This window comes from Euprymna scolopes, chromosome 19 (genome assembly GCF_053919585.1).
Source record: "Euprymna scolopes isolate OS-2025 chromosome 19, ASM5391958v1, whole genome shotgun sequence".
Classification (NCBI taxonomy): Eukaryota; Metazoa; Mollusca; class Cephalopoda; order Sepiida; family Sepiolidae; genus Euprymna; species Euprymna scolopes.
Window position 1 is genome coordinate 99,244,293 of NC_136500.1, and position 18,928 is coordinate 99,263,220.

The 18,928-nt window shown below is 33.0% G+C and overlaps 1 protein-coding gene across 3 annotated transcripts in view; it reads right to left on the reverse strand.

Moving 5' to 3' along the window:
- Positions 1 to 18,928, reverse strand: part of LOC145239855 (uncharacterized) — a 251,978-nt gene that overhangs the window by 10,098 nt on the left and 222,952 nt on the right. For all 3 annotated transcript variants that reach the window (XM_080103414.1, XM_080103416.1, XM_080103415.1), the window contains 3 exons: positions 13,156 to 13,254; positions 11,126 to 11,224; positions 9,691 to 9,786 (listed from right to left, as the gene is read on the reverse strand). In XM_080103414.1, the coding sequence (XP_079959540.1) occupies positions 9,691 to 9,786; positions 11,126 to 11,224; positions 13,156 to 13,254 (294 nt within the window). The remainder of the gene's footprint in view (positions 1 to 9,690; positions 9,787 to 11,125; positions 11,225 to 13,155; positions 13,255 to 18,928) is intronic.

The following is an 18,928-nucleotide window of genomic DNA, read 5'->3' on the forward strand; positions in this document are numbered from 1 at the left end:
TATATTATTATGTACGTACATATTAAAATATATATATGCAGTGTATGACAAAAGTTAGTACACCTCTGACATTTTTCAAATATTAATGGGACAACACTGAAAAAATGATAGGTTGACACAATGAAAAGTAGTCTGTCTACAGTATATATAACAGAGTTAATTTATTTCTCCTCAAAATAACTCAAAATACAGCCATTAAAACCTAAATCCTTGGCAACAAAAGTGAGTTCAATCCTTACGAAAAGTTGTCAATATTAACATACACAATGTCAACCCTACATATTTTGTGCAGCCACCATCATTATCCAAAAACTGGCCATGAAGTTTACCAGAGCTAAACATACAATATTCAATTACGACGTGGCGGAGCTGGCAGATATTTGAGACTTTGTGCACCTCCACCTTCTGCTTGAGGATGCCCCAGTGATGTTCTATTGGGTTCAAGTCTGGAGGTCATTTTTTCTGTTTTGTCCCATGAAGAAATATACCTCATATTTGAGGAAATGTGATGGGTGTACTCACTTTTATGATACACTGTATATATATATATATATATATATATATATATATATATATATATATATATATATATTATATATATATATATATATATATATATATATATATATATATATATATATATATATATATATATATATATATATATATATCATGGCCTCCGTTCAGTCTTGGGTGACAATAGATAACTCCAGTTAGAGAAGCTGCGAGTGTAATTGCAAAGCAAATATGCGCAGTTATTTAACTCCACTTCTACTGAATTGGCACTCTTTGATCCCAGTGGCATAGAGAATGTGGGACGACTGGAAATAATGTTGACATAAATGGAAATATATACAGCATCTGGTATTCCTAAATTATCACTAATTCATTTCTGGTAAAGCTTAATGTCATGAAACTTCGAAGATCTAACGGGAACAAAGTCACCATGCCGTATTACACCCACACCCACACACACACACACACACACACATATATATATATATATATATATATATATATATATATATATATATATATGTATGTATGTATGTATTATGTATGTATGTGTGTGAGTGTGTGGTTGGTTGGCTGTTTTTGTTTTACGGCATATCAACACTTTTCATGTTATTTAATGCCGAATCCAGTGATTTTGAAGAACACTTTTTTAATAGAGTATATTTATTTTTTAGTCAGTTTCTATTTAACCCATAGTTGGGACCCTAACAGGTACTACCACTCCGGGTCAGAGTGGATTTGGGAGCAATGGAAATTAAAGGGTGGCTCCACACCCCCCAAAGCCGGCGAACTGGGGCCTCACCAGGGGATATAGTTTAAGGTCATATCCAAGACCGTGTGTGTGGGTGTGTTTGTTTGTGAACGTTATTATGCTGTATATATATACACGAGATGTTTTCAATAAGTTTCCAGACTTTTTTGCATGGGCACTTTTATTGATAGCATATCCATGAAACTCTAGTCCCGTTCGAAGTAATCTTCTCTTGATTTCCATGGGACTTTCCAGAAATTCTAGAAAGTGTGACCAATTGGAGTGGAGAAATTCTAGAAAGTGTGACAATTGGAGTGTTGAAGGACTCTGTGATGAGGGTCACCCCATCACAGAATCCTTCAACACTCCAATTGTCTTATAAGGATAGCGTCTAAGATTTTCCTTAAGATTATAGAATAATTAAAAGGTACAGATATAAAGGGCTGAACTATGGGAAGAGTGAGATAATGTCTTGACGCCTATCTTGGTTAAATAGTCTGTGACAAAGATAAAACACCTTTTAGACAAACTTCACGTAAATCTTCTGCATCTTCATTTACAGGCGAATAATTGTGTGTACAGTTCCCACACTGGCATCAGAGTGTGATATTATTTATTTGATCAATAAACTCTGTGTTCTGACTTTTGTTACTCTTCCAACATTTCTCATCATGCCTCACAGACTCCCTGCATTCCTCGAATCTCTTATGTTACTTAAAAGCTAATATATATATATATATATATATATATATATATATATATATATATATATATATATATGAGGCGCTTGCTACGTCGTATACGACAATAAAAAGTGAAATACACTTACTTATTTTCAACTGTATCTAATCTAAAAACAAACGAGCATTATACAAATCATAAGTACTGAGAAGACAAAATTCAATACCCGATGTACTAAGTGCTTGGCAGTGTAAATGAAAGAATAATGCGTTTTAATCTAATAGTGGTGACTAAAATTATCTGCTTTTATCGGAAGGTAAATAACTTTTAGCTAAATTATAATGTGACTAATGTAATATTATTGTATACCTTTGTTTTGCAGTAAATAATAGTAAATCTAAATCCCAAACCAGCAATATTTCAACCTAAAAATTTCTATTGTCGACCGATTTATTTATAAACTGGTAGATTTGTATAGTAGATTGTCAGCTTTATTCCCTGTGTTTTACAGCCGACACACACACATTTTTAATTTTTAGAAGCATATTTTTATCTTTATTTTCTTATTCTTTATATTTGTTCGATACCCTTTATGTTGTTTTATTTTCACTTTATTAATAAATTTAACCCTGCTTTCTGTGTGATTTTCTAGTCCTTTTTTTAATTCTTATTGCCCGTAGATTATTATTCATATTATGTACCTATTTTTATTAATATTTTATGTCATTGTTTTTACTTGCACTCTTTCCTATTTTCTGTTTGCTATTTTTCTTACTTCTTTTTTCCTTTAATTTCCCGATCTATTTCTACCTTTAGACACAAAATTTAACCCTCCACCCCTTATTTTCCCTGTTAATGATATATATTAAAAGTCATTTCTTTTTTAATCTAAATAACATATAACTGTCCTGATAAATTCTTTTCTGATTGCTTAATCCCTAAATAATTTTCATTTCGAACTAAGCTATTGTATAAGCGATATCGCCTGAAAAGAAATAATAATAATAATAACAACAACAACAATAATAATAATAATAATAATAATAATAATAATAATAATAATAATAATAATAATAATAATAATAATAATAATAATAATTCTGATTTCGTTTACCTACGTCTCTTTGGAAAGGGATGGGATTCATTTCCAGAGGATTTCCCTCAATCCCGGCTTCAAACCGGGACCTTCAAAGATCAAGGATTTTTCTAAGGATGTTGGTGGTACCTACAATTGCAGAGGTCTGAAGGCCACGTTAAACATCGGGGATTTCTAGTTTTTTTCGATTGTCCTTTCAGACGACTTGATACTACTCCTTGTGTACCAGCTACGACCGGTATTATTTATGTTTTGACCCCTCGTATACGCCTTACTTCAAGGCCAATGGAGCATAATTGCTCCACTTCTCGTTCTCTTTCTCTCCTGTCCCAGGGCACTGAAAAGTCTACACTCTGCCATTTTTGAGACTTTTTCAGTGACGACCAAATCCGGACGATTATGCTCCAATTGCTTGGACGTTATGGCACTTTTGTCCCACCAGACTTCTACCTTGCCACTCCCACTTGTTCTCACTTCATCAGGCAACTCCTATAACCATTTTCCAGCACACTTCACCCCAACGCCTTACACACCTCTCAATATATCCGGAGTTCCATGGGATCGTGTCTTTTGCAGTACTCTCTCTGGACCAGTCCACTACACCCTGTTGCAAGGTGCGCAATTGACTCTAAGGTCTTACCACAAATCCGACATTCTGCAGCAACTTCCTCTCCTAGAACCACTTTTTTAAACAATCGTGTTCCTAATGCCTGCTCTTGTGCTGTACAAACAAAAGCTTCAGTACTCAGCTAGATATCCAGCTCTAAGCTTTCATCAGCCACTTCTGCTATATCCTGGAAGAACCTTCCATGCATTTTCTTTCTAGCCAGTTCCTCTGCCATTTCTCTATCCATACGTTTCACATAATCAGCCTTGGTCTCACATACCTCCACTTCATTGGCCACAACCTTAAGCATCCACTCCTCACTTCTAACCACATGCTTCTAAGACCACACATACTAAGATCCCACAAAAATGCACCCTTTCACTTAAATCTCCACAAAATTTTATCTTGCCTAATTTCATTATTACACCATATTTGTCAGTACATATGACTATACTCATTACTCTCAGGCAATTCTCTACAAATATTTATATGTTTTTCTTAATTCATCCACTGAAATGTTAACACTTGCCATATACATGTATATTATATCCCATATAAAGTCTCCCTCAAATGTTTTTTGTAATGTTTACGTTTAACAAAATTCGACAAAATTAAGATTATATGTATGTGTTGTGTTGATGTCCTTCTATCAACTATTCTACGATAGAAATGTTATTGCCTTTAGTACGACTTAACCTAAACAAATAAAACGGACTTAATAATCAGCTTGAATTTAAACTTTAATTTCAACTTTTTATTCTACTATATTAAAGCAATCTTGATCATGACTTTTAAATCGGCAACTCTAAACACTAACTAGTTTCAACCTCTCACAAAAACCAAGTACATTATAAGATGAAACAGTTAAGAACATGCACCGTTATATAACGTAAACTTAAAGACAAACTCTGAAATATTTTATTCGAATCTACTCCAAATGAATAAAAAACATATACATTTGCATTTTTACCTTTATATATAAATGTATTTAGACAAATATTATTGAATAGCACGGAATTATTCTGTTTTACAACTAACACATTGTCGCGAAGATTGACTCTCCACCTCTCTGACTCTACTGAAGGTGTGCAATTGACTCCAAGGTCTTACCACAAATCCGGCATTCTGCAGTAACATCCTCTCCTAGAACCACTTTTTTAAACAATCGTGTGCCTAATGCCTGCTCTTGTGCTGCACAAACAAAAGTTTCAGTACTCTTTGTCAGATACCCAGCTCTTAGCCATTGCCATGATCTTTCATCAGCCACATCTGCTATATCCTGGAAGAACCTTCCATGCATTTTATTCCTAGCCAGTTTCTCTGCCCTTTCTCTATCCATACGTTTCACATAATCAGCCTTGGTCTCACATACCTCCACTTCATTTGCCAAAACCTTAAGCATCCACTCCTCACTGCTAACCACATGCTCCTTCAACAACATCTCGGTTCTAATACAAGCTTTTACGCTTTTCAATCCTCCCCCACCGTCTTTCCTATTTTGATACAGCCTCCCTACGCTACTTCGAATGTGAAATATACCAAACATTGCTAAAACTTTTCTTGTTTTGATATCCATGGCATGCAAATCATTGTCAGGCCATTCTAAAATTCCTGCACTGTATCTCAAAACACTGACTGTCCATGCATTCACTGCTTTCATTAGGTTTCCTCCATACAGTTTCGACTTTGCAATTAGTTTCACTCTTCTAAAATACTCCTTCCTGACTTTCTCCTTCATTTCTCTGTTCATGATGCCTACACCCTCCAACAATCCCAAATATTTATACCCTGTATCTTCTATTTATTTCATGGTTTCTCCATTTGGCAGCACTATTTCATTCGAATGAACCTTTACTTCTCTTTTCATCATCAGCACTGCACATTTACTAATCACAAACTACATCCCGATGTCTTCTGAGTATGTCCCTACAAGTTCTACCAGTCTCTTCATTTCCTTTTTATTTCTACCGAATATTTTCAAATCGTCTATGAACAGTAGATGGTTGAGGCGTCTGCCATCAGATCCAAAATTATACCCCGTTTTTTCTCTCTTCAAGAGGATGCTCAATGGCATCATTATCATTCCATAAAAAGTATGGATAACGAATCACCTTGGAATATTCCATGTTTAATGTCAACCTGTCCCATCACCTCTTTGTTTGCACCGTTTTCCATTGAGCCATACTTGTCTCCAAAAGCCCTACCACATTCTCAGCAACCTTTATCATCAATAGTGAATGAGGAACCATATCATAAGCTTTTCTGTAATCGATCCACATTACACTCAGATTTCTCTTCTTCTTCCTTGCATCCTGCATTAATGCTTTATCAATCAGTAGTTGCGCTTTGTACCTCTCGAGCCTTTCCTACACCCTTTCTGTTCATCAGGGAAAATATCATTCACAAGATGTTCATAACTTTTTCTGCAAAGATTCCAGTTAACAGTTTCCAAATTAATGGTAAACATGTAATTGGTCTATAATTATTGGCATCTGTTCCCTTTGTAGGATCTTTCTTAATCAGTGTTGTTCTTCCCTTTACAAGACAATCAGGGACATCTCTCGACTCTACGATACTTTGCATGGCAGCAGCTATAGGTGGATAAAGACATTCAAACTATTTAAACTCCATCTTGACCAGGTGCTTTCCAGTTTGACATCCTTCGTAAGCCAGCCTTCACGTCATCAATGGTTATCTCAACGTTCTTCATCTGTTGCATTTTTGATAGCCTTTCTCTGACCTCTCCCAACCAGCTAGCCTTCTTATTATATTGGCCTTCAGACCAATCGCACCCCAGAACTTCCTGACATCTTCTGCATTTGAAGTGTTGTTATTTCCCGCCTGCCTAGTACCATTTAATTCTGTATACAGCTGAGACTGATTATTACGGAAAATGTTGTTCTGCCGAAACGCAACATTTTTTCCAACAAAGTTCCGAATTTTCATACTACCAGTGAGGATCTTCTCTTTCAACATTGTCAGAATGCTCTTCGTTCCCTTTCCCAGCAATCCATACCTCGTTTCAAGCCATTTCTTGGCTATCTATCCTAGTTTAACCCCTTTTCTTATTTCCTCAATTCTACCAATGTCTTTCCACCACCGTTTAATACTTTTTTCAAGCCGCCTATGCCAGTATGGCGTTCTATCCTTCATTTATCTATTTTTCTTCTGTATTAAGCCAAGACAATTCGCAATAACGTATGACGCTGCATACAGAAGCCTGTTACGTTCCGTAATCGATATCTTCTTTCTTATGGCGTTGTGAATTATTCCTTGAACTATTTTTACCTCGTTTTTCATCTTCCGCCTGTCATTATTCTTCATGCTTGGAATAACTATGATCTCGTCTCTAAGAAGAACCTCTCTTAACTTCTGAAGTACTTCTTTTTCTACAGACGTCAAAGTTCGAACTCTATCACCACTTCTCCATACATCTGATCCTTTCACTGGTTCCATTATCTCAGAGTTAATAGTCTCCTCTGCCTTAGATCCTTCAAACTCCTTCTCATTACTTTCCTTAGCCATAGGATTCCATTTCTCCTCAGTTGTCCGCCTCCCATCATCGCTTACATTTCTCTTCTGCACTTCCACTCTCTCAGTGCTTTCGCCAGAGTAAGTTTCATCAATTTTACTTACGTTATTTATTTAATTCTTAACCATTCGTTCAATCTCTTCTCTTGCAATCACTGAAAGTAGGTTGTTAGTTTTAATTTGTTTTAACGGAAATATCAAACTCGCGACACTCTAGCTCCTCCTCCTCCTCTCGATTCTCATTCTTCCTTCACTTTTCGGATATATCCACCAGAGTTGGTACTTCAACTTCTTACAAAGCATTCCGACAGTACTCTTCTTTCCTCATCCGTCCATGGTTTTCTGACATTTTCTGTTCCAACTCTCTTCGTGTCTTGGGACTCTCTCTGGCAGTTCCCACTCTTCCTATATCCACCCACATCCTTAGAATCTCGAACAGTTGTATGATGACGCATGATACAACCTGTTGACTAGTGGGACACCTACCGGACGTGAGATCATTGCAAGATGTTCCAGCCTCATTTACGTCGTTATTTTCAATATTTTGATTTGACATTCTCCCATAAATGGGGTTGGTGAATTTTAGGTTACACTACCACCGATAGTTTTATTGAGACATCATCTCTAGGAGGGTTCCCTACCAAGGTCAGAGACCCCCCCCCGACCATCTCCTCCATTCATATCTTGCAATTTTATTAATTTACTTCATTTCTTGGAGACCTTTTATAATCAATGCATTTTAATAGATAAATGCACTTAAGTTAAATGCAACTAAGCTTGTTTTGAGAAGACGCATGTTAGTTATTGCAAACAACGCCCCCTCCCAAACTGCATAGATCTGTAACGTGTCAAATTCTATATGACATATATCAAACGGAAAACCGCTACATCTACCTGCACTCCACAAGTTAGCGTCATATTATTAACCGCTTGTCTCTCTCCTTCTCCTTTTATTTCTTATCCTTCTATTTTTCTCCCCTTCCTCCGCCTTCAAAGTTTTACCCATCTTACGCCCTTCGTTTCCATCGTTTCTATCTCTCTCTCCCTCTCCCTCTCTCTCTCTCTCTCTCTCTCTCTCGTTCCCGCTCTCTCTCTCTCTTTCTCTCCCATCCTTCTATTCTTATCCATGTCTGGTGGAATATTTTAAATTCGCCTTCGCCCCTTACCACCTTCCAATGTTTCGTAAATCTTAAAACTTAACTGCTGCTGACGCCATATTGAAATTCTTTTCCCCTTTTTTTAAAAAAAATTTGTGTGCTTATTCTAATATCGTTTTTCCTAAACATAATAAATATTCCTGTAAAGTATGGTGAAGTTATTGAATCGTTGATACGATTCGGTAATCGAAACTGAGCTAATAAAATGGTAATATATATATATATATATATATATATATATATATATATAATAGGACAACAAGATTATGAAATGAGGTCACAAAATCATATATTACCATTTACAATTTTATGTATCATACTATATATAAGCTTCTCCTTTATTTATTAAGAATTCAATAAAGCTTCCCCCAACATTCTATAATTCCCCTTCATCTTTTTCGCCCCTAATCAGACCTACGCTAGATGCCGTATCTTCTCCATGCAACCTAGAATCTTCTCTACTCTTCTGATGAGAAGCATTAGGCTTCGAAATACCCTGGCATAAAGAGCCCCTTCTATCCCCCAAATTTTGCTTGCATTCCATTATTCAATAAATGATCCATTCTATATCTACCAATTTTGTACCAGTTTTGTTACTTCATTTCATACTCTTGTGGTCCTAATAATAATTGTTGAGCTTGGCATTATCCAGATAAGTCTCCTTTTGTGGAATTGAACTCTCTCTTTTCCTCTTACGCATTAAGCTATATATATATATATATATACATATATATATATATATATATATATATGCGTGTGTGTGTCCTTGTCGCTAATAAAACGGTAATATATATATATATATATATATATATATATATATATATATATATATATATGTCTCTGTGTGTGCGAAAAGTCTCTACCAGACTAATCTATGACTTTTTAGTGTACAAATTGGAATTAAAGCACACTTTCGACTTAGAATAATAATAATAATAATAATAATAATAATAATAATAATAATAATAATAATAATAATAATAAGTTTAAATAAATTAGCTGCTATGTCGTCAAAATGTAGAAAAACCATTAACCTTGGCGTAAGTCGAATATACCCGTTGTCTTCTGCGTATGCGACTTGCTAGTATATATATATATATATATATATATATATATATATATATATATATATATATATGAGTGTTTGTACGCGCGTGTGTGTATGTGTATGTGTGTGTTTCTAACACACGGAAAACAAAAGTAAACAGCGAACAATGTACATTATAACGATATTTGTGTAAAATAATTGAAAGTGTGATCCCTTATATTTGAAAGTAAGAGTAAACGAAAAAACATCCTGATAACTGCATAACATTCTCCACACCACTCATTAAAGTACGAAGAGACTTACCCTCGCTGTCGAATAATACCTCTCCGCCTTTATTATTGTATCCACCAGTGCCACATGCGCCCCTCGAGATGCGAGCTGCAGGCTCGTTTTTCCTGACTGTAGGTGAGACAAATTGTAAATAAATTTTGACCATGGTTTTGTATTTATTATATTTTATAGTAATGAAACGCGATTGAATAGAAGAGATAGCACGCAAACAAAAAGTAAGATTTACACGATTCCTTAATCATTTTAGTTTCCTATATAGATGTAGAGAAGCCAGATAATGACGGCAAAGTTAACAGTACAATTAATAGTGTGTTATGGAATTTCTGGAAATGGTAAGAACACTTTCTCACCTGAGAAGTTATATAAAATATTGACTAAACTATGGAAACAATAAAACTAACATATTAAACTCCCTAGCATCGTTACTTATTAAAGTTATACACGAAAAAGGTCTGTAAAGGTCAAATGTCAGAAAAATACATGTACATTACTATGAATGAAATACTATATAAATATTTCTTTCCAGTAGAAGTACATTACTATTCACTCATTAAATCGACAATATAACAATCGCCAGCCAAGCAACTCATGAATGAAATACTATATAAATATTTCTTTCTAGTAGAAACACCGATAGCATTCATTAAAAGACGCACAAACATATACACACATATATGTTCATTAATAAAATATTTATATTTATCTATGTAATTCTTCCTTTTTTTTCTCTCACTCTCCATATCTGTGTGTGAGGTGACTAAAATATATAGGGAGAGAATCTGCAGAGTATTCGGAAGTCGAGACACATCCTGGATAGTCAGTATGTACCACCCTATAAAGATAGCGTCAAATTCACAGCCTACTTGCAGCTGATAACTTCAGTTTCGGAAAATAAACTAGCATTTTATAAAAAAAATAAGATATTTCCACGGATTGCAGCCAATAAAAACATGTCGCTCTGGTAAATTAGGTTCAGATGCTTCAACATTATATTAATTATTAGGATCTCCGCGATCAGACATCTCATAGTGTGCAGTCGAAGCTCAGTGTGTTACACACTGCATTATTTTCCAGTAGATATAATCGATCCGTTAGCAGACAATTAAGCAACATATAAGAATGTTCCTTTCTTTACTGTATTGAGTAATGAGCAGTCATTACTTCGAACGAAATTGTAAGTTTTGATGTGATCAATATGTCACAATAAATGAGTCAATGACAATGATCAAAATACACTAGCCGTTTACTTAAACAAGGAAGAACACGCCTCTGCCATTTCGGGGCACAGAAACCACCTACTTCGAAATGCGTACTGATAGATATGCAGAGAAATGTTAACTTAATAAAGTCAAATGTTAACTTAATAATTCAAATAGGTGGATGAAATATTTCTACAAAAAGTGTAATTTGTTGGGGGTATTTAACGGTATCTAAATTATTTCCTTACCTTTTCCTTTGCGTCCAGACTAGCCCCGCCCGCCAGCAGCACCTCTACCACCTCCGTCAGTCCGCTTTCAACAGATGCATGGAGTGGGGTTTGCAATCTCTTTAAGGAAGAGATTAATAAAAAATGAATTGTATAATTTCATAATAAAACGACTAATAAAACAGAACAGACGAAAAAATCGTGGATAAGTGTATTGTTCTCCATAGATATTCTAAGTAATCGTAATACTATTTGGCTTGATAATAACTTAAAAATGTTCACTAACCATCGTTCACATATTTGTTAGTATTTTTTTTTTCAGATAAAAATATTTTAAACAAAGATAATTTAGTAACATATCCATAAAGGATATCGATCTTTAAATAAATGACATTAAAATGCATTAATAATACTCGTACATGCGTCGTTCAGGCATATAGAAGACAAATTATACTTACAGCATTTTATGATGGCGCAGTATATTAGAAATTGATTTAATAATAAGAATTAACATGTTTTAAATTACAGACTAATTAATCTGTGTATGTTGTTCAAATATATTTATATATTGCCGCATTTAATACATCTTACAGATGTTTTTATTCATGTTTTTATTATTATTGTTCAGATTGTCCAGTAAAAGTATGCCGATTTTGATATTCATTGTAATTATTTTAACGAAATGTTGTAGTTTCATTATTAACAATTTATCGCTGTATATACACGTTTAATTTGGTTGGCATATGGCATTTACACCGTAGCTTATAGTAAAAGCATATCAATTTTCTTTTACTAACTCGTTCGAATAGAAAAATGTAAATTAATTGTCTGAAATATGTATTTGTCTTAACTGATTACTAAGTCTATTAAACGAGGAATTAGACAATAAAAATGGAAAACCGTTAATTACACGATTTCTACTAGAATATCAGTCCAAAAGCACATAATCGAATACAAGTTCGATTTATTTTTAAAAACGAGCATCATTTTAGTTAATTTTATAGCGGAATTTTATGGACATGAAATTTAATATTTGATCTGTTGAGTATTGCTAGATAATGATTTTTCTATTGTGGCCTATTTAATCCTTGATATGCATGCTGTATTTTTCGCGAGAGGAAATTGATGTGCTCATATTACTTTGCAAATAAATTAAATTAATGTGCTCATATTACTTTGCAAATAAATCAAATTAATGTGCTCATATTACTTTGGAAACATCTAATGAGATTCTTGCTAATCAATGTGAACCAGAAAAGTGTTTTCTCGCACACTGTATCTCATGGAGCAGTTTAGCGCAGGTGTCTTTATTGATGCATCTCACATAATTCATCGAAAAATAAGTGGTCTTATATCGTTATTAGAACATCAGTCTGACTAATCTCTGAAGATAAAATAACTAATCTTTATCGACAGGAAAAACTCGTATATGATATTATAAAGAATATACATTCTTACTTTTAGTTTATCCTCAACTCCCTTCTTTATTACAATTACATAATTAATCCCAACACTGTTAATCAGTTTCCAACTGTATGTGCTTAATTATTTTTATAGTAGCACGTAGTAGCCATTCATAATCTGTGTCCAACCCCACTACACAAATTTATTCTTAACAATTAAGCGCCCTTTTCTTAAAGACCCATTTTCCTCCATGCACAACAAAATGCTCTGCATTACACAGAATAACTTGCTGTTCACCTATGACTGACGCTTTTGCCTTTTAAATGGGTATTCTTGTTCCCTTTTCTCGATAATATACTTTATATTGTAGCACGGTCACCCGTCTGTCTTACTTATACTTTATTTTTTATGAATAGCTTAGTATTGGTTCTACGGTGCATAGTATGGTTCATCTAATTAATTACAACTTCTTCGCCTATCGTTTATTTATTCGATTAGACCACAAACCTTAGTAAAATTTCGTTTTACATAATCCGACGGCAGCAGAGTTACAACTGAATTTCGTGTTTGGAGAATCATACACGACTGTAAAAAACAGTTTCATATACGTTTGCTTGCATGCCTGTCTATAGAAAGGATATACTTACATAGTTTGGTAAATCTAATTCACAGTCGGCTTGGACAAGACTTTTTGCTGTGTCTGCGTGATTTCCCATTGCTGCTAAATGAAGCGCCGTATTACCTTGCTGAATAAAGATAAAAATCCTGAAGAGGTTTATCATCTTAAACAGTGAATTTTAGAAATTAAATGCTTTATTACAAAAAAAATTTTATCATTAATTAATTTGTCAAAGCTTGAAAACAAATAGACGAAATGATTAAATAGGATTCTCAATAAACTTCCTGTTTATGTGATACGTTTTTATTCGCGTTGATATGACGTTAAATCGGCCGTAACACTTTGACTCTAATATTCGTCAAAGTACAAGTCTCTTTACTATTTGGCAGGCACAGAAGTTTTTTCGTCCTTCTTTTTCTACACGATTCTCAATCTTCCAACAAACCGAATTTCAAACTGCGTCGTATGTGTAAATCAACGCTTTCAACTCATCTCGTTATTAAATTATCATTAAAATACTTTAACCCTATTGATTATCTTTATGTACTTAAAGAAAGAAGTGTTTTACGAAAGCGACAATATCAAAAACTTTCGCCACTTTCATCACATACTGATCACATAAAACAGAACAGGACTAGTGACGTATTCTAAGTTGCGCACTTCTTCTGAGCGCCATCGAGTATGTTCTTTCTCTTCATTAATCGAGTCATTAGTGACAGAACTTCCTACGTTGTCGTTGGAAGTATCATCTGAGAAGCTTCGCGTGTCTGGATTTGTTGTGGCGGGATGGGATCAATATTTTAGCCATCCGATGATTCAGTGTTGCCGCTCTCGCAATCGGTGAGACTGCTCGATCCCGAAATGGGCCGCAAATTCTTTACGTGCTGCGGTGTCCGATCAACCCATACAACCTGTATGCCACAAACATTAGTTATACAACCCATTCTAAAACAGCGTCTTGTACGGAGCTATTTCCTGGCTGCTATAGAATTGATCATTCTGGAGTTTTGCTTTGATGTTCAACACCACGGCCTGATGAAGTAATGTCTCTAAAACGAGGCATTTCAGAAACATGTATGTACATATGCAGCCAATGATATTTACATAGATAAGCATACTATAAACACGTTTTGTTCAATCATCAAGCACCGTTTGTTACACTCAGGAGTTTCGGTGGATTTACATCTAGGGAACTAAAACGATACAAGCATTACATATATTCGCTTCTAAACCTTACGACACACACATGTGAAAAAATCAATTTTAAGACCTCTTACGAATATTCCTATAAAAAGTATAACCTTCTGAGACTAATAATGAAAACAGGCAACTTTTTAAAGTGTATGAAATGGAAAGCATATCTCTTTCTATACAACAACAAAAATAATATAACAGCATAAAAATATAAATTCAAAAGCTTGAAACCACCGCCTATGATTCCTCAAATGCTATCTTTTGAAAAAGGTCTCTACGATATTACAGGAAATGTTTCACGAAAACAAAATGTATTCCAGAAAAAAATCGATATAACTGTAAGAAAAATTTGGAAATTCAACAGTATTCTAGTTTAATCTGATAAACAATGGATTTCTACAAACCAAATAAATAAGCATAAAATACAGAACGAACAAAAACTTAATGAAAAGCTACGAAAAGTTAAACTTACTTAATTACTAACTTAATTAAAATTATTAACAGGAAAATTAAAGTGATAACAGGGTACCAACAAATAAGTGAAAGAGTCGGTAAACTTAAGGAAAATGAAGCGTAGATTCTACTTGAAAACCAAAAACATGACTTCCGAAACAAAAGTCGCCAGATTATGCAAAAAATTCTTGATATAGTCAATCTGAAAATTAAAGCGACGTATAACGTAAACCAATAAATAAACACCATGGACCTTATTTGTTGGTTGATTGCTAAGAAAAAAGTGTCTTACTGCAATTTGACATGATAGAGTATTACCCGTCAACCACGAAAAGCTGTTATGGAAAGACAATCTCTCAGAAAGCGAAACCGATATTATAAATGATGGGCCAGCCTCAATTGTCGTGTCATTCCGTCGACGCACAAACTATATGAAAAAAATTCACTTGGTTCGGAGAGATTCGATGTCGTAGAGTCTAAATCTAAAAAGATCTCCAGGTGAACGATGCACATTTTTTTAATATTTATCAATTTAATTTGGTTATGTTATTGCAAAAGTTGAGCGTAAAAATCATGTAAGGGAGGTAATCATTTAGTAAATATGTCTTTTCAGTCAATAGTTACCTCCCTTAGTTTAAAAATTCGGCCAAAAAATGAACGCTCCGAATGTTTGTGCGATATATGTTGAGTAAAATACGACTAAAAAAATATTTCTTTTACTGAAATAACATTTCAAAAAATGTGTGATTATGCTAATAAATGGAGTAATTTTGTCTCTCAGCAAGGTAATGTTGCTCGTATGTTTAACTGTTGTTCAACTTTTAAAAACATTGGCGAAGCGATCAAGCAAAATATTGGAATGCATAAAAAATGCTATAATCGATTCACAGACATCGTGAGGTAAGTTTTTTTTTAAATAAATAAATATATGGCATATGCAAATATCTTTTTTATGTCATCAAATCGTGTGTTGTGTCAATAAATTTAATTTTGAATAAAGATATATATATGTGTTTGTGTGTGTGTTTGTGGGTGTGTGTTTGTTTGTTTTTCAAGCATATTTAATATAATTTTTTGAATCAAATCTCATGACTATGAGTTTTGCATTTGTTTTAAAATAATTCCAGGTAGAAATAAATTATATTTAAAATTTCCTCATCTATTAAAATAATCTGCAATATTTTAGCAGCATTTTTTATCATTTGTCAATGAAACAAATAAATGCTAGCTATCCTGATGTGTAACAGGTTGGAAAAATTTGAGAACCGCAGCATTACAGAAGGGAAAGGGGAAAATAAAACCATTTGAATTGATGAAAGAAACTAGGGAATTTCTTCAAACTTTCACGCAATTAGGCTGCAACTAGCATTTGACATTTTCAGCAAGTAGAAAAATTTGTGTGCTCTCTGTTTGGACAGAGAAATATTTCTTTTGTAAATATTGCCCGTTTTAATATTTTTCACATGACTGGAAAATTTGATAATAATTTACCACCTTGCCAAAATAGTTTATGGTTGCATGCGGAAAGAGCAAATTATCAGGCTGCTATTTGGCAGCAATGTTTTCGCATTGATATTAATGCTTCTTCTCCAACAAACCATGACTGAAAATGTGAAAATAAAGCACTAGTTGTTCATTGGAGCAACCTTCCACAAACTCCATCAACATTAATAAATTTAGTAAAGTGTAACTGTAAGAACAGCTGTGACTCCAGGCGTTGTTCTTATGTTCGTCAAACACTGTCTTGTACCGACCTTTGCCAGTGTGTAGATTGTTTTAATTTAGTTGAAAAAATAATGAAATGCTGCAGAAAAAATAATGAAATGCAGAAGATTCTGACTCCTCAGATATTGAATGATAACATAAGCTTTTAGGATTAGAGAACAATCAATTAGTTTTCAATTTCTTTTCTAAATGTATTACTTCATAACAATTTTTTTCAAAATAACTAAAAAAAAACTCTTATCATATTCTTTTATATATATATACATACATATATATATATATATATATGTTTATATATATATATATAGTCACAATCTTTGTAAGCATTAAGGTTTATATATCAGTCAATGTGCATACAAAAGTAAATGACCGCCCAAAATGAAGAAAAGTCATGCAATCACCAAAAGTATTTGAAAACCGGTTTTTCTTCCATGATTTTTGAAAGGCACAATATTTGGAAACATATAAATGCGTTTCATGTCTTTTGTAAAAGGAATGTAAACTGCAGTGTTTTATGGGGATTTTGCAATCTGAAAAAAAAACTGATAGGACAATAAAAAGTAACGTCTTCGTTGATATGGCTTTACACAAGTTATTTTATTTGCTGAAAACTCTTAATTTAATAAATAAACACATCATATAAGAAAATAGACATATCAACTTAATGTGTTAAACTACTTATTTAAATTTCACTTAACATAAAGTGAACCATGAAAATGAACTTTTTCCGTAAATGACACACTCTGTATTATCTCCCTTTTTCTGAAGCAGTGCGCACATTTAGCCTGGAGATTTCTTCAGATTTGAAATCAGCATGAAAAATACTCCTAGAAACACTTGAAATTGTCTCATAGAAAAAAATGTCTACCAACTCCAAAACTAAACTCTTTTTAGCCTCTGGCCCATACTCTATTATTATGAAACGTTGCACAAGCAATACTTTTCAGCAATGTGAGAAATTGAGAAATCCAAGGGATCCCCGAATTAGACGTTGGCAACATACTTAGTTGGATTATATAATTGACATAATGTAACTGATGTAACATGATATATAAACAGATGATAGATATAATGAACAGTATCTTAAAACAAGTTAACTTCTTAGACGTCAGTTTCAACGTAGAAATTAACATTTATAAACCTTACATGACAGAAAATGATAATTTTATATATGCCTATCTCTAGTCAGACAACTCACACTCTATTATAACATAAATTAATTGAAAACAGAATAAGTAACAACTCCTCTGATGAAATACGTTGAATAAATGTAATAACATCTATAATAGCGCACTTGGGAATAGTGGATACAAAACTGATAATATAAAATATAAAAATAAAAACATAAACATACCTAAGAATTGAAGTAGGAAAATGATGCTAAAAACAAAACTACAAAATACATTTCTTCCCATAACAATTAAACACTTTCCGTCAAGTAAATTGTTATTTAGAATTCAAATAGCCATTAGGTTTTATATGAAAAATTCTATTCTTAACTAGAATATATATAGTATATGTAGTTTTGAATATTATATGATAAGGATAAAGAATTTAATGATTGATCATTAAATATTAAAATTACAAAATTTGATTAGCGAATCGACAATGAAATTAGAATAATTCTTCACGCTCAAAATATGAAAATCATAATTATATGGCGATAGTTCAGCCAGTATGTAGACGAAGGCAGAACAAATAGACATAATATATATATATATGTGTGTATATATATATATATATATATACATATATATATATATATAATTCATACGTATATTAATATACACGAAAACGCAAACGTACAAACTGATGTAAGTGCACGTACTTGCAAACACGTTAAAATATTTAAAAAAAAATTGTAAGGGGCATTTTAGATAATTATAATGGAGTTATGAGGGAGGCAAATGAAATGATTATAACCTAAAACAGTCGTGTAAATTCAATAATCTAGTGATCAAATGATACAAAATGATATAAAATTTAATTAACATAATATACTTAAAGATAATAAAATAATCAATATATATATATATATATATATATATATATATATAAAGTGTTTAATGTGGGCTTAGAAAACAGAGAGAAATCGAAGGATTGAAAAGTTTTGTTTTATTTTAATTTCCAATTTAACAATAGATGTCAGTTTATTCTTTATTAGTTTCTGGTAATATAAAGAAGTAAAGTTCTATAGTGTTAATCTGGGAACATTTATGACCAGTATCTTTAATGTATGTTCTGTCAGCCTAGGATAGAATACATTTATAGTTGTATTTTCATATACTTTTCTAGTACTATATGTTATTAATTTGAGAGGAAATGTAGCTTAATAACATTCTGATTTTTTTCCTTGGTTAGTTTTAACGATGTAGTTAAAAATAGGTGTAAACCAAATGATTTCTTTTCAGGTCTATTACTGCATAATA